Raw genomic sequence first — 11087 nt, 5'->3', positions numbered from 1 at the left:
CCGGCCTTCATCACCTCCTCGATGATCTCTGCGGGTTAATTCATTCATTCATTCATTAATCAATTAATTATTTTTTTTTTTAACCCTAATCCCAGTCCTAATCCCATCCCTAATCCCAATCCCAATCTCCTAATACTAACCCCAATCCCAATCCTAAACCCAATCCCCTAACCCCAATCCCCCAACTCTAATCCCATCCCCAATCCCTAATCCCAATCCCCAAACTCTAATCCCAACTCCCTAACCCTAAACCCAGTCCTAATCCCAATCCTCTAACCCTAATCCCAGTCCTAATCCCAACCCTAAACCCAATCCCAACCTGCTAACCCTAATTCCCCAACCCTAATCCCAACCCTCTAACCCTAATCCCCCAACCCTAATCCCAACCACCCAACACTAATCCCAATCCCCAAACTCTAATCCCAACCCCTTAATCCCAATCCCCAAACTCTAATCCCAACCCCCTAACCCTAATCCCAGTCCTAATCCCAATCCCCTAACCCTAATCCCAGTCCTAATCCCAACCCTAAACCCAATCCCAATCTCCTAACCTTAATCCCCCAACCCTAATCCCAACCCTAAACCCAATCCCAACCTCCTAGCCCTAATCCCAACCTCCTAACCCTAATTCCCAACCCTAATCCCAACCCTCTAACCCTAATCCCAGTCCTAATCCCAACCCTAAACCCAATCCCAACCTGCTAACCCTAATCCCCCAACCCTAATCCCAACCCTAAACCCAATCCCAACCTCCTAACCCTAATCCCAACCCTCTAGCCCTAATCCCAGTCCTAATCCCAATCCCCCAACCCTAATCCCAACCCTAATCCCAATCCCCCAACCCTAATCCCAACCATCCAACACTAATCCCAATCCCCTAACCCTAATCCCAATCCCCCAACCCTAATCCCAATCCTAATCCCAACCCCCCAACCCTAATCCCACCCCCCCAGCCCCGCTCACGGCCCCCCAGGAGGTCAGATCCATGCATCCCGGCCCCTCACCGAGGTCATCTGCAAAGGGAACGAACCGCGGGGGGGGCGATTTTAAATGGGGGGGGTCAGCTTTAAGTGTGGGGGGGGATTAAATGGGGGGGTGGGGTTAAAGGGGGGGGTGGGGGGGTCTCACCAGGCACCGGTGCTGCGTGCGCCATGCCCAGGCTGGGGTCCTGCAGGGCGGCTCCTGGATTTGGGGTGGGGGGGTCACAGTAAGGGGGGGGCAACAGTAGGGGGCTGCCCCCCCCCCCCCAAAGAAGGAACCAAAGGGGGGGGGGGCAGGACCACGGCCCCCCCAGGACAGGAACCCCCAGGCCGAGGCCCCCCACCCAGGGTAGGGATTTTTTTTGGGGGGGGGCACCCCACGATCCTGCCCCCCCCCCCAATAAAAATTCCCCTCCCACCACGGGGGGCGGTCCAACACCCCCCCACACCCCCAAATCCCCCCCAAAACCATTTGGGGGGGCTCCCAATCACCACCACCCCCGCCCCCACCAACACCACCCCCCCCCCAAAAAAAAAAACCCTCCCCCCCCATACCCCTCCCCCCCCCAAATGGGCATCCCCGGGCCCCCCCCCCCCCCCGGAAGACACCGGGTGCCCCCCCTCCCCCCCCATCCCCTGACTCCTCCCCCTTTCCCACGACCCCCCCCGCCCCCCCTTGCCCTCCCCAGCCCCCCCACGACCCCCCAGCCCCCCACGACCCCCTCTCACCGAGCGGCAGCGCCATGGCCGCCGCTGCCCCCCCCCGGCGCCCCCCGCCACCGGAGCCCGAGGCCGCGCGGCCGCCGGAGCTGGAAATCCCCGCGCGGGCCGCGCCGCCATTGGCCGCCGCCGGTGACGTCACGGCCTTCTGGGGCGTGGCCGGGGGCCGGGAGGGGGTTTCCCGGGAACGCCCCCCTCCGGGGACACGCCCCCTTGCTCGTGGACACGCCCACTTCCCCATAGACGCGCCCCCTTGCTTATAGACACGCCCACTTCCTCGTAGACACGCCCCCTTCTCCTTAGCCACGCCCCCTTCTCTTTACACAACCCCTAAGCATTAGCCACGCCCCTTCCCCGTTAGCCACGCCCCTTCTCTACAGACAGTTTACTCGTAGCCACGCCCTCCGCACTGCAGCCACGCCCTCTCCACCATAGCCACGCCCCCTCGCCCTATAGACATGCTTTTTCCATAGCCACGCCCCCTCATCATTAACCAAGCCCCTTCTTTAACTCACCTCCACCTTAACCACGCCCCTCCGCCTTAACCACGCCCCCCTCCGCCTTAACCACGCCGCCTAATCTCACCCCCACATTAACCACGCCCCTCCACCTTAACCACACCCCCCTCCGCCTTAACCACACTCCCATCTACCTTAGCCACGCCCTCATCTGCATTAGCCACGCCCCAACCCGCCTTAACCACGCCCCCACCTCCTCAAACCCCACCCCTCCCTCTTAGCCACGCCCCCTTCCCCCTATACCCCTCCATATCCCCATACCCACCCCGCTTCCCTTAACCACGCCCCCTCCCTCTCCGCCCCGCCCCTTTCCCCAGCTAGCCCCGCCCTCCCCGCGCAGGCCCCGCCCCCTCGGTGGGGGCCGCTCTCGCGAGAGCTGCGCGGGCGGCGCAGCAAAATGGCGGCGCCGGGCAGGGAGGCGGCGGCGGGGCCCGCGGCGGGGCCGGGGCAGGTACGGAGCGGGGGGGGGGCGCTCGTTTTGGGTCCGTTTCGGCGCTTTTCGGGGCTTTTCGGTTCTCAGCTCCCCCCCCCCGCAGGTCACCAGCAACGGCAGCGCCGGCGGAGGGGAGGCGGCGGCGGCGGAGACGCAGCGGCAGCAGCCGGCGCCCAACGCCTGGCAGGTGCTGAAGGGCGTCCTCTTCAGGTACCGGGCCCGTGGCCCCCCCCCGGGCCCTGTGTCCCCCCCCCGGGTCGTGTTCTGGCCCCGTGTCCCCCCCCCGGGCCCAGGGTCCTCTCCCCGGGTCGTGTAGTGCCCCCCCCGTGCCCCCTCCCCTGCTATAATGGCCCTGGGGGTCCTTCTGTGCCCCCCCCCCCGTGTCCCTTTTCCCTCCCACAGTGTCCCCAGGGCCACGCCATGCCCCCCCCATGCCCCCTTCCCCTGCCCCAGTGTCCCTGGGGTCCTTCTGTGCCCCCCCCGTGTCCCTTTCTCCTCCTACAGTGCCCCCCCTGTGCCCCCTCCCCTGCCATAACGGCTCTGGGGGTCCTTCAGTGCCCCCCCCCGTGTCCCCAGGGCCATGCTGTGCCCCCCTCCCCTGCCGAAACAACCCTGGGGGTCCTTGTGTGCCCCCCCCCATGTCCCTTTCCTCTCCCACAGTGTCCCCAGGGCCGTGTTGTGCCCCCCCCATGCCCCCTACCCCCAGTACAGTGGCCCTGGGGGTCCTTCTGTGCCCCCCCCGTGTCCCTTTCCCCTCCCACAGTGTCCCCAGGGCCATGCTGTGCCCCCCCTGTGTCCCCTCCTCTGCCATAATGACCCTGGGGGTCCTTCAGTGCCCCCCCCCGTGTCCCTTTCCCCTGCCCCAACATCCCTAGGGCCATGCTGTGCCCCCCCAGTATCCCCCTACCCCCCCCCACAGCCCCCACCAGACCCCCCCTTTACCCCTCCCAAGTGTCCCCAAACCCCACTTGTCCCCGTGTCCCCCCCTCCGGACCCCTTCTCCCATCCCTGTCCCCCCCCCCTTGCAACCAGGCACTGCCCTCAGCTCCTCGGAGGAGGGGGGGGGCAAAGTCCACGCGCATGCCCTGGGTGTGCCCGTGCCCACGGGGGGGGGGACAGGGTAAGGGGGGGGGAATTTGGGCACCTGTGGCCTCATCCCAAAAACTTCCAGCCCCCAAAAAACCAACTTAAACCCCCCAAACCCCTAAAAACGCTCCGTTTCTTGAAATATTCCCTGCCCCCCCCCAAAAAAAAAAAAACAACCTTGGTTTCTGATGGCAAATGGCGTTTTGGGGGGTTTTTTGACTTTTTTTTTGCAGGATTTTCATCATTTGGGCCATCAGCAGCTGGTTCCGCCGCGGGCCGGCGCCGCAGGAGCCGAGCGGCGCGGGGGGGCCCCCACGAGCCCCCAGCCGAAACCTTTTCCCTAAGGACACTTTAATGGTAACGAGGAGGGGGGGGGGACACACACAGGGAGGGGGCCTTGCACCCCCTCCCCAGCAGCATTTTGGGTTGGTTTTGGGGGATTTTGGGGTTGTTTTTTTTTTTTTTGGGGGGTGGCGTCGCGCTGGGGGACGCGCTGGGGCATCGGTGGCCCCCCCGGCAGCTTCTGTGGTGCCCCCCCCCCGCAGGATCTCTACGTTTACATCTCGGAGCACGAGCACTTTACGGATTTCAACGTCAGCTCCGCGCTCTTCTGGCAGAAGCGGGACCTGGTCTACGGGGACTGGACCAGCGGGGACAACGCCGACGGCTGCTACGAGCACTACGGCGAGGTGGACATCTCCCAGGTGGGGGGGTTTTTAATTTTTTTTTGGGGGGGGACGCACACATTTTGGGGTCAGACGGGCCCGAAATGGGGGCGGAAGCATCGTTTTCCCCATGCGCGCACCGTGAGCGGTGGGCACGGCGCTTTTTGGGTGCAATAAAGCAAAAGTTTGGTTTTTTCCCCGTTTTTTTCCTCCCTGGGGGGGTCCTGCTCGTCTGCTTAGCTCCGGGGGGGGCCCATCTGGAGGTTTTGGGGGCACATCTGGAGGTTTTGGGGGCCACACTTGGAGGTTTGGGTGTGGTTCTGGGCCCCCCAGCACAAAAAAGGGGACGTGGAGACGCTGGGGAGAGCCCGGCCGTGAGGATGATGATGGGGCTGGGCTCCTAAAAAAAAGGATTTTTGGGGAAATCCCACCAATATCCGTAAAAACCCAAAGGGGGGGCACAGCGGGGGCTGCTCCAGGCCCTTTCTGGTGGTTCCCAGCACCGGGACAGGAGGCACTGGGCGCAAACTGGAAGGAGACGGGGACCTGGGTGATCCTGGAGGGGTTTGGGGGGGGGGAGCTGAGCCCCCAAGGGTCATTTTCTGATTTTTTATTTTATTTTTTTCCTGCTTTCTGTCCCCGTTTTCAGAGCGTGCAGCAGAACGGCTCCATCTACGTCCACGTCTACTTCACCAAGAGCGGCTTCCACCCCGACCCCCGGCAGAAAAACCTCTACAGGCGCCTCGCCACCGTGCACACATCGCGAAGTACGGCCCGGGGGGGGGCTGGGGGCACCCCAATTCCCCCCCCCAGCACCCTCCTTGAGCCGTTTGCCTTCAGCGAGGCCACCGCCGGGCGCCCTGCCTCGTGTTTGCCCGTTTTAGGGCGGTTTTGGGGCTTTTTTTTTGCGATCCCCCAAAGGAAAAACCTTCGGGTGTCCTGTCCTGGGGGGGCTCCGTGCCCTTGTGGGGGAAAATCAGCCACGTTTGGGGTCTCCTATGGGATGGGGGGGGGTCCGGATCCCTCGTTTTTGGGGTCTCCACCAGCACCGGGGTGATCCCAAGGGTTTGGCTTTGGGGTAAACGGGACGGGGTCCGGATCAGCCCCCCCCGAGGGGTTCAGGGGCTGCTCCTCTCCCTCTACAGCACCCCAGCAGCCCCTAACTTCCTTAGGACCCCCCCCCGGTGCTTTTCTGTGTGGGGTGGGGGCGAGAAAGGGGGGCTGGGGGCTCTCAGCCCCATTTTTAGCTCCGTTTTTCCCCCCCCAGTGATCAACAAATACAAGCGGCGGCGCTTCCAGAAGACCAAAAACCTCCTGACGGGCGAGACGGAGGCCGACCCGGAGATGATCAAGGTGCGGGGGGGCTGCTCCTTTCCCTGTTTTTTTTTTTATTTTCCCCCCCCCCAGCCCTGGTGTCCTCTCGCTGAGCCCTTTTTCCCCCCGCAGAGGGCGGAGGATTTTGGCCCCGTGGAGGTGATCTCGCACTGGCACCCCAACCTCACCATCAACATGGTCGACGACCACACGCCCTGGGTGAAGGGCAGCGTCCCCCCGCCCCTGGACCAATGTGAGTGCCACCCCAAACCCTTTTTTTTCCCTTTTTTTAAATTTATTTTCAGAGATTTCATGCCCCGGGGGGCTCGATGCCCTCACCACCCCGTGCCGGGAGCCGTCCTGGCGGCGCCCAACACACCAAACCCTGTGGGAACGGGGTGAAATTCATTGGTTTTGGGTTCCTCAGCATCATTTGGGTTCTGGAGGAGCATTTTCAATCCGGATTTTCTCCCGCTGAGCCCTCGGGGGTCACCTCCTTCCCCCCCCTTGCCCCCCTGGGGCACCACCTCCGGCGTCTCCGTGGCTCCGTGCCGTTTCCCCGTCCCGTTCTCACCTCCCTGTCCCCCCCCCTTTGCCCCCAGACGTGAAATTCGATGCCATCAGCGGGGATTACTACCCCATCCTCTACTTCAACGACTACTGGAACCTGCAGAAGGATTATTTCCCCATCAACGAGAGCCTCCAGCGCCTGCCCTTCCGCCTCTCCTTCTGCCCCCTCTCCCTCTGGCGCTGGCAGCTCTACGCCGCCCAGAGCACCAAATCCCCCTGGAATTTCCTCGGGGAGGACCTCTACGAGCAGTCGGACGAGGAGCAGGATTCGGTGAAGGTGAGAGACGCCCCCCCCCCCCCGGGGCTTCGATTTTGGGGGATGTTCTTCCAATTTTCAGGGTTTTTGGTTTTTTGATCCCCCGAGGCGGAAATTCTCCGCGCTGATTGCGCTGCGACCTGGATCTGGCTGCCCAAATCGGGTGGGGGGGCCCCAAATCTGCTTGGACGGGGATTTAGGAAGCCTGGTGTGGGTCTTACACACATGGGGGGGGGGCTTTGAGGCTTCCTTTTGGCCCCCAACAGCTCAAAATGATGAGGGGGGGCACGCAGGGACCCCCACGCTGCCCTTCTGGCTGATAGAGGCTGGGGTCCCACGGCACAGTTCCACCCCTCAGCACCTCCCCGACCCCTCCCGGTGCTCCCCCCGGCCCTGGGTGGGTGGGGGGGGGCTCAGCGTGGTCCTCACCCCCCCCCCCCTCACTTTTCAGGTCGCCCTGCTGGAGACCAACCCCTACCTGCTGGCCCTGACCATCGTCGTCTCCATCGTCCACAGCGTTTTTGAGTTCCTGGCCTTCAAAAACGGTGAGTGCCCCCCCAGGGACGGGGTCAGCGGGGGGGGGACAGCCCCAAAACCCCCTCCCTCCACCTCGTGCCATCCCCGGGGGGGGTGACAGCATGGGTGTCCTCGTGCTGGCTGCTTTTGGGTGCAGAATTGAGGGTGCAAAGCCCCAAACGGGTGCGTTTTGGGGTCTCCGCGCCCACCGGGGGCTCTCCCCGCTTTGGGGGTGACACCGTGGCCCCCCCCGCAGACATCCAGTTCTGGAACAGCCGGCAGTCCCTGGAGGGGCTCTCGGTCCGCTCGGTTTTCTTCGGGGTCTTCCAGTCGCTCGTGGTCCTCCTCTACATCCTGGACAACGAAACCAACTTCGTGGTGCAGGTCAGCGTCTTCATCGGGCTCCTCATCGACCTCTGGAAGATCACAAAAGTCATGGACGTGCGGGTAAGGGGGCACGGGGGGGGGCCCCAAATCCATCCTGGAGCTTTGGCACGCCGGGATTTATTTATTTATTGTGCCCCCCCCCCCTCTTTTATTTCTGGCAGCTGGACCGAGAGCACAAGGTGGCGGGGCTGCTCCCGCGCCCGACCTTCACCGACAAATCCACCTACATCGAGTCCTCCACGAAGGTCTACGACGATGTGAGTGGCTCCGGGGGCTGCCCTGACCCCCCCGGGGGGGCAAAAAGGCTTTGCTGACCCCCCCCCCGGTGTGTTTGGCCCCCCCAGATGGCATTCCGGTACCTGTCGTGGATTCTCTTCCCCTTGCTGGGCTGCTACGCCGTGTACAGCCTGCTGTACCTGGAGCACAAGGGCTGGTACTCCTGGGTGCTCAGCATGCTCTACGGCTTCCTCCTCACCTTCGGTGAGCCCCCCCCCGGGCTGCCCCATCCCCAAAATCTTCCAAAATCCCCCCCAAATTCTCCAAACTGCCCCCAAATCCTCCAAACTCCCTCCAAACTCCTCCAAACTGCCCCCCAAATCCTCCAAACTCCCTCCAAACTGCCCCAAAATCCTCCCGACTCCCCCCCCAAATCCTCCCAAATCCCTCCAAATCTTCCAAACTGCCCCCAAAATCCCCCCAAATCCTCCCGACTCCCCCACCAATCCTCCCAAATCCTCCAAACGGCCCCCCAAAATCCTCCAAACTCCCCCCCAGATCCTCCAAACTCCCTCCAAACTGCCCCCAAATCCTCCCAACTCCCTCCCAAATCCTCCCAAATCTTCCAAACTGCCCCCCAAATCCTTCCAAATCCTGCAAACACCCCCAAAATCCTCCAAACTGCCCCCCAAATCCTCCAAACTCCCTCCAAACTGCCCCCAAAATCCTCCCAAATCCCCCCAAAATCCTCCAAACTCCCCTCCAAACTGCCCCCCAAAAATCCTCCAAACTCCCCCCCCAAATCCTCCAAACTCCCCCCAAAATGGCAAAAACCGGGGAGTTTTTACCAGCAGCGGGGCCCTGGAGGGAAGGGGGGGCACCCGCGGGGACGGCTTGTGGTGGGATTTAGCATCCAAAGGGGCTCCCTCCAGGAAGGTGGGGAGGGTTTTGGGGTGAGAAAGGAGAGATTTGGGTAGCGTGGAAGGCAGAAATGGGTCGTGCTGAGCTTGGGGGGGTTTTGGGGCTCTCTGGGGGGTTTGGGGCTCCTCTGGTGGGGTTTTGGGGCTCCCTGGAGAGGTTTGGGGCTCCCCGGGGGGGTGTTTGGAGCTCCCCGGGGGGGTTTTGGAGCTCCTGGGGGGTTTTGGGGCTCCTTGGGGGGGGTTGGGGCTCCTTGGGGGGGGATTTGGGGCTCTCTGTGGGGGTTTTGGGGCTCCCCATGACCAACGTTGGTTTTTTTTTTTGCCCGCATCCCACTCCCCTTTGGGGTGACCCACAGGGGTCCCACCTCCCCCGACACCCCCCCCACATGATAAACCCCCATTTTCCCCCCCCAAACCAACAACCTTCCCCCATTTAACCCCCTGGGGGGCGGCTCTCCAGGCACCCCCCCCCTTTTATTTTTACCCCTTTCCACCTCTTTTCCCCAGGCTGGGACCCACAGGAGTCAGACTCAGGATCGCGCCCCCATTCCCTTAACCCTTCGTTAAGCTCATTAACCTAACGAGGTTGCCCCCCCCCGTTCCAGGCTTCATCACCATGACCCCCCAGCTTTTTATCAACTACAAACTGAAGTCGGTGGCCCACCTCCCCTGGCGGATGCTGACCTACAAAGCCCTCAACACCTTCATCGACGACCTCTTCGCCTTCGTCATCAAGATGCCCATGATGTACAGGATAGGCTGCCTGCGGGACGGTGAGCCCTAAAGTGGGGGGGGGGTCCCGGGGGGGTCCCGGGGTGTTAGAAATGGCTGAGGATTTCAGTTAGGATTAAATTTAAAAAAAAAAAATAGGATTTATTAAAAGAATAATGTAAAGGAAGGGAGGTGAGCAAACGGCGCTGGGGGTCTCTGGGGGTCCCTCTGGGGGTCTCTGGGGTCTCTAGGGGTCCCTCTGGGGGTCTCTAGGGGTCCCTCTGGGGGTCTCTAGGGGTCTCTGGGGGTCCCTAGGGGGCCTCTAGGGGTCTCCAGGGGTCTCTGGGGGTGTCTCTGGGGTCCCTCTGGGGGTCTCTAGGGGTTCCTCTGTGTGTCTCGGGGGGTCTCTAGGGGTCTCTAGGGGTCCCTCTGGGGGTCTTTCCTGCTGAAGGCTCGGAGTCTTCCTCTCCAAATTTTTTCCTCCTCCTTCCCCTTGGTGCCATTTTGGCACCGTCCCAAGTTCACAGAACATTTTCTGCAGGTTTTGTCTCCCAGCCCTCCTTCAGCTTCTTTTTTTTCCTTCTTTTTAATCTCTTGGCCCCCTGGCCAGACACCAGAGCATCCCATAATAGTCCCTAATTGGTATCAATTGTTCTGAAACCCCCCCCAGACCCCAAAGCCTTCACCCAAACCCAAATCGCTTCCTTATCGACCACTAATTAAAACATTCCTCGCCAGGGACGGGCACACCTAGAGCAGCGTTAAATTAATCTGGAAGGGATTAATTAATCTGGAAGGGATTAATTAATCTGGAAGGGATAAATTTAACACGAGGAGATTAATTAATCTGGAAGAGATTAATTTAACACGAGATTAATCTGGAAGGGATTGATTAATCTGGAAGGGATTGATTTAACACGAGGAGATTAATCTGGAAGAGATTAACACGAGGAGATTGATTGATTAATCTGGAAGAGATTAACACAAGGAGATTAATTAATCTCTTCCAGATTAATTAATCTCCTCGTGTTAAATTAATCTCTTCCAGATTAATCAATCAATCTGGAAGAGATTGATTAATCTGGAAGAGATTGATTTAATCCAAAAAAAAAAGACTATAACTGTTAGAAATAAAATAACAAAATCAAACAGGTTGATAAATTTGAGGGGGATTTCCTAAAAATTTGATAAATTTATTATAATGAGGGGGGGGAGGCTGGGACACAAGAATTGAATTCAAGAATTAAATTGCCAGAGGCAGACAGGACTGTTCTTTACGGACACGAATTGTTCAAATATTCCCAAAACGGGGGATTTAGGCCCCCCCCCACCCCCCCCCAATTTAATTTTTACCCTTTTTATCCCTTTTTTTGTAGACGTCGTCTTCTTCATTTACCTCTACCAGCGCTGGATCTACCGCGTGGACCTGACGCGCGTCAACGAATTCGGCATCAGCGGCGAGCAGCAGGGGCCGGGGGGGGCACGGCCCCCCCTGCCCCCCCCCGGGGACAAAAAGCAGGATTAAGTCCCCCCCCCAACCCCCCCACACTCCGCCGCCCTACAAAAAGGGTTTTTTTTTTTTGGTTTTCTTTCCGTTTTTATTTTTTTTTTTTCGTTTTTTTTTTTTTTTTTGGGGGGGGCCGACGCGTGGGGAAGCACCCGGGGGGGGGGGCTCGTTGGTGTGTGTGTGTGTCCCCCCCCCCAAGTGCGGTGTCCTCGCCCCCTCCCCGTCGTGCAGCTCCATCCCATTGTGCAGGTGTTTGTAGGGCAGCGCCCCGGCCCCATTTGCCCCCCC

General features: G+C 60.4%; 2 protein-coding genes across 2 annotated transcripts; one reads left to right on the top strand and one right to left on the bottom strand.

Annotated features, from left to right (window-relative positions):
• Positions 1-4: 4 nt before the first annotated feature.
• LOC311425917 (uncharacterized protein) lies at positions 5-1984 on the bottom strand. The gene is made up of 4 exons (XM_084501977.1): positions 1710-1984; positions 1129-1182; positions 964-1013; positions 5-28 (listed from the first exon to the last, which is right to left on the bottom strand). The coding sequence occupies exons 1-4, from the start codon at positions 1939-1941 to the stop codon at positions 11-13; spliced, it is 354 nt and encodes a 117-aa protein (XP_084358103.1). The 5' UTR covers positions 1942-1984; the 3' UTR covers positions 5-10.
• Positions 1985-2593: 609 nt separating this feature from the next.
• On the top strand, positions 2594-10958 carry CLPTM1 (CLPTM1 regulator of GABA type A receptor forward trafficking). Its single transcript, XM_084501953.1, has 14 exons — positions 2594-2669; positions 2755-2861; positions 3971-4094; positions 4283-4441; positions 5052-5169; positions 5670-5755; positions 5849-5969; positions 6319-6563; positions 6994-7087; positions 7315-7505; positions 7607-7702; positions 7790-7925; positions 9187-9354; positions 10669-10958. Exons 1-14 carry the CDS (start codon positions 2616-2618, stop codon positions 10815-10817), a joined length of 1848 nt encoding a protein of 615 aa, XP_084358079.1. The 5' UTR covers positions 2594-2615; the 3' UTR covers positions 10818-10958.
• The last annotated feature ends 129 nt before the right edge of the window (positions 10959-11087 follow it).

The sequence above is a fragment of the Aythya ferina genome (genome assembly GCF_964211825.1).
Source record: "Aythya ferina genome assembly, chromosome: 35".
Taxonomy (NCBI): domain Eukaryota; kingdom Metazoa; phylum Chordata; class Aves; order Anseriformes; family Anatidae; genus Aythya; species Aythya ferina.
This window is presented reverse-complemented; position numbering and strand designations above follow the sequence as displayed.

Bases quoted from the DNA above. Each gene is read 5' to 3' on its own strand.
- LOC311425917 (XM_084501977.1), bottom strand. From the start codon at position 1,941: ATGGGGAAGTGGGCGTGTCCACGAGCAAGGGGGCGTGTCCCCGGAGGG. The intron at 1,183-1,709 runs GTGAGAGGGGGT...CCCCAAATCCAG, and splicing joins GGCCATGGCGCTGCCGCTCG to GAGCCGCCCTGCAGGACCCC. The intron at 1,014-1,128 runs GTGAGACCCCCC...TTCCCTTTGCAG, and splicing joins GCACGCAGCACCGGTGCCTG to ATGACCTCGGTGAGGGGCCG.
- CLPTM1 (XM_084501953.1), top strand. From the start codon at position 2,616: ATGGCGGCGCCGGGCAGGGAGGCGGCGGCGGGGCCCGCGGCGGGGCCG. The intron at 2,862-3,970 runs GTACCGGGCCCG...TTTTTTTTGCAG, and splicing joins CTGAAGGGCGTCCTCTTCAG to GATTTTCATCATTTGGGCCA. The intron at 7,506-7,606 runs GTAAGGGGGCAC...TATTTCTGGCAG, and splicing joins CAAAAGTCATGGACGTGCGG to CTGGACCGAGAGCACAAGGT.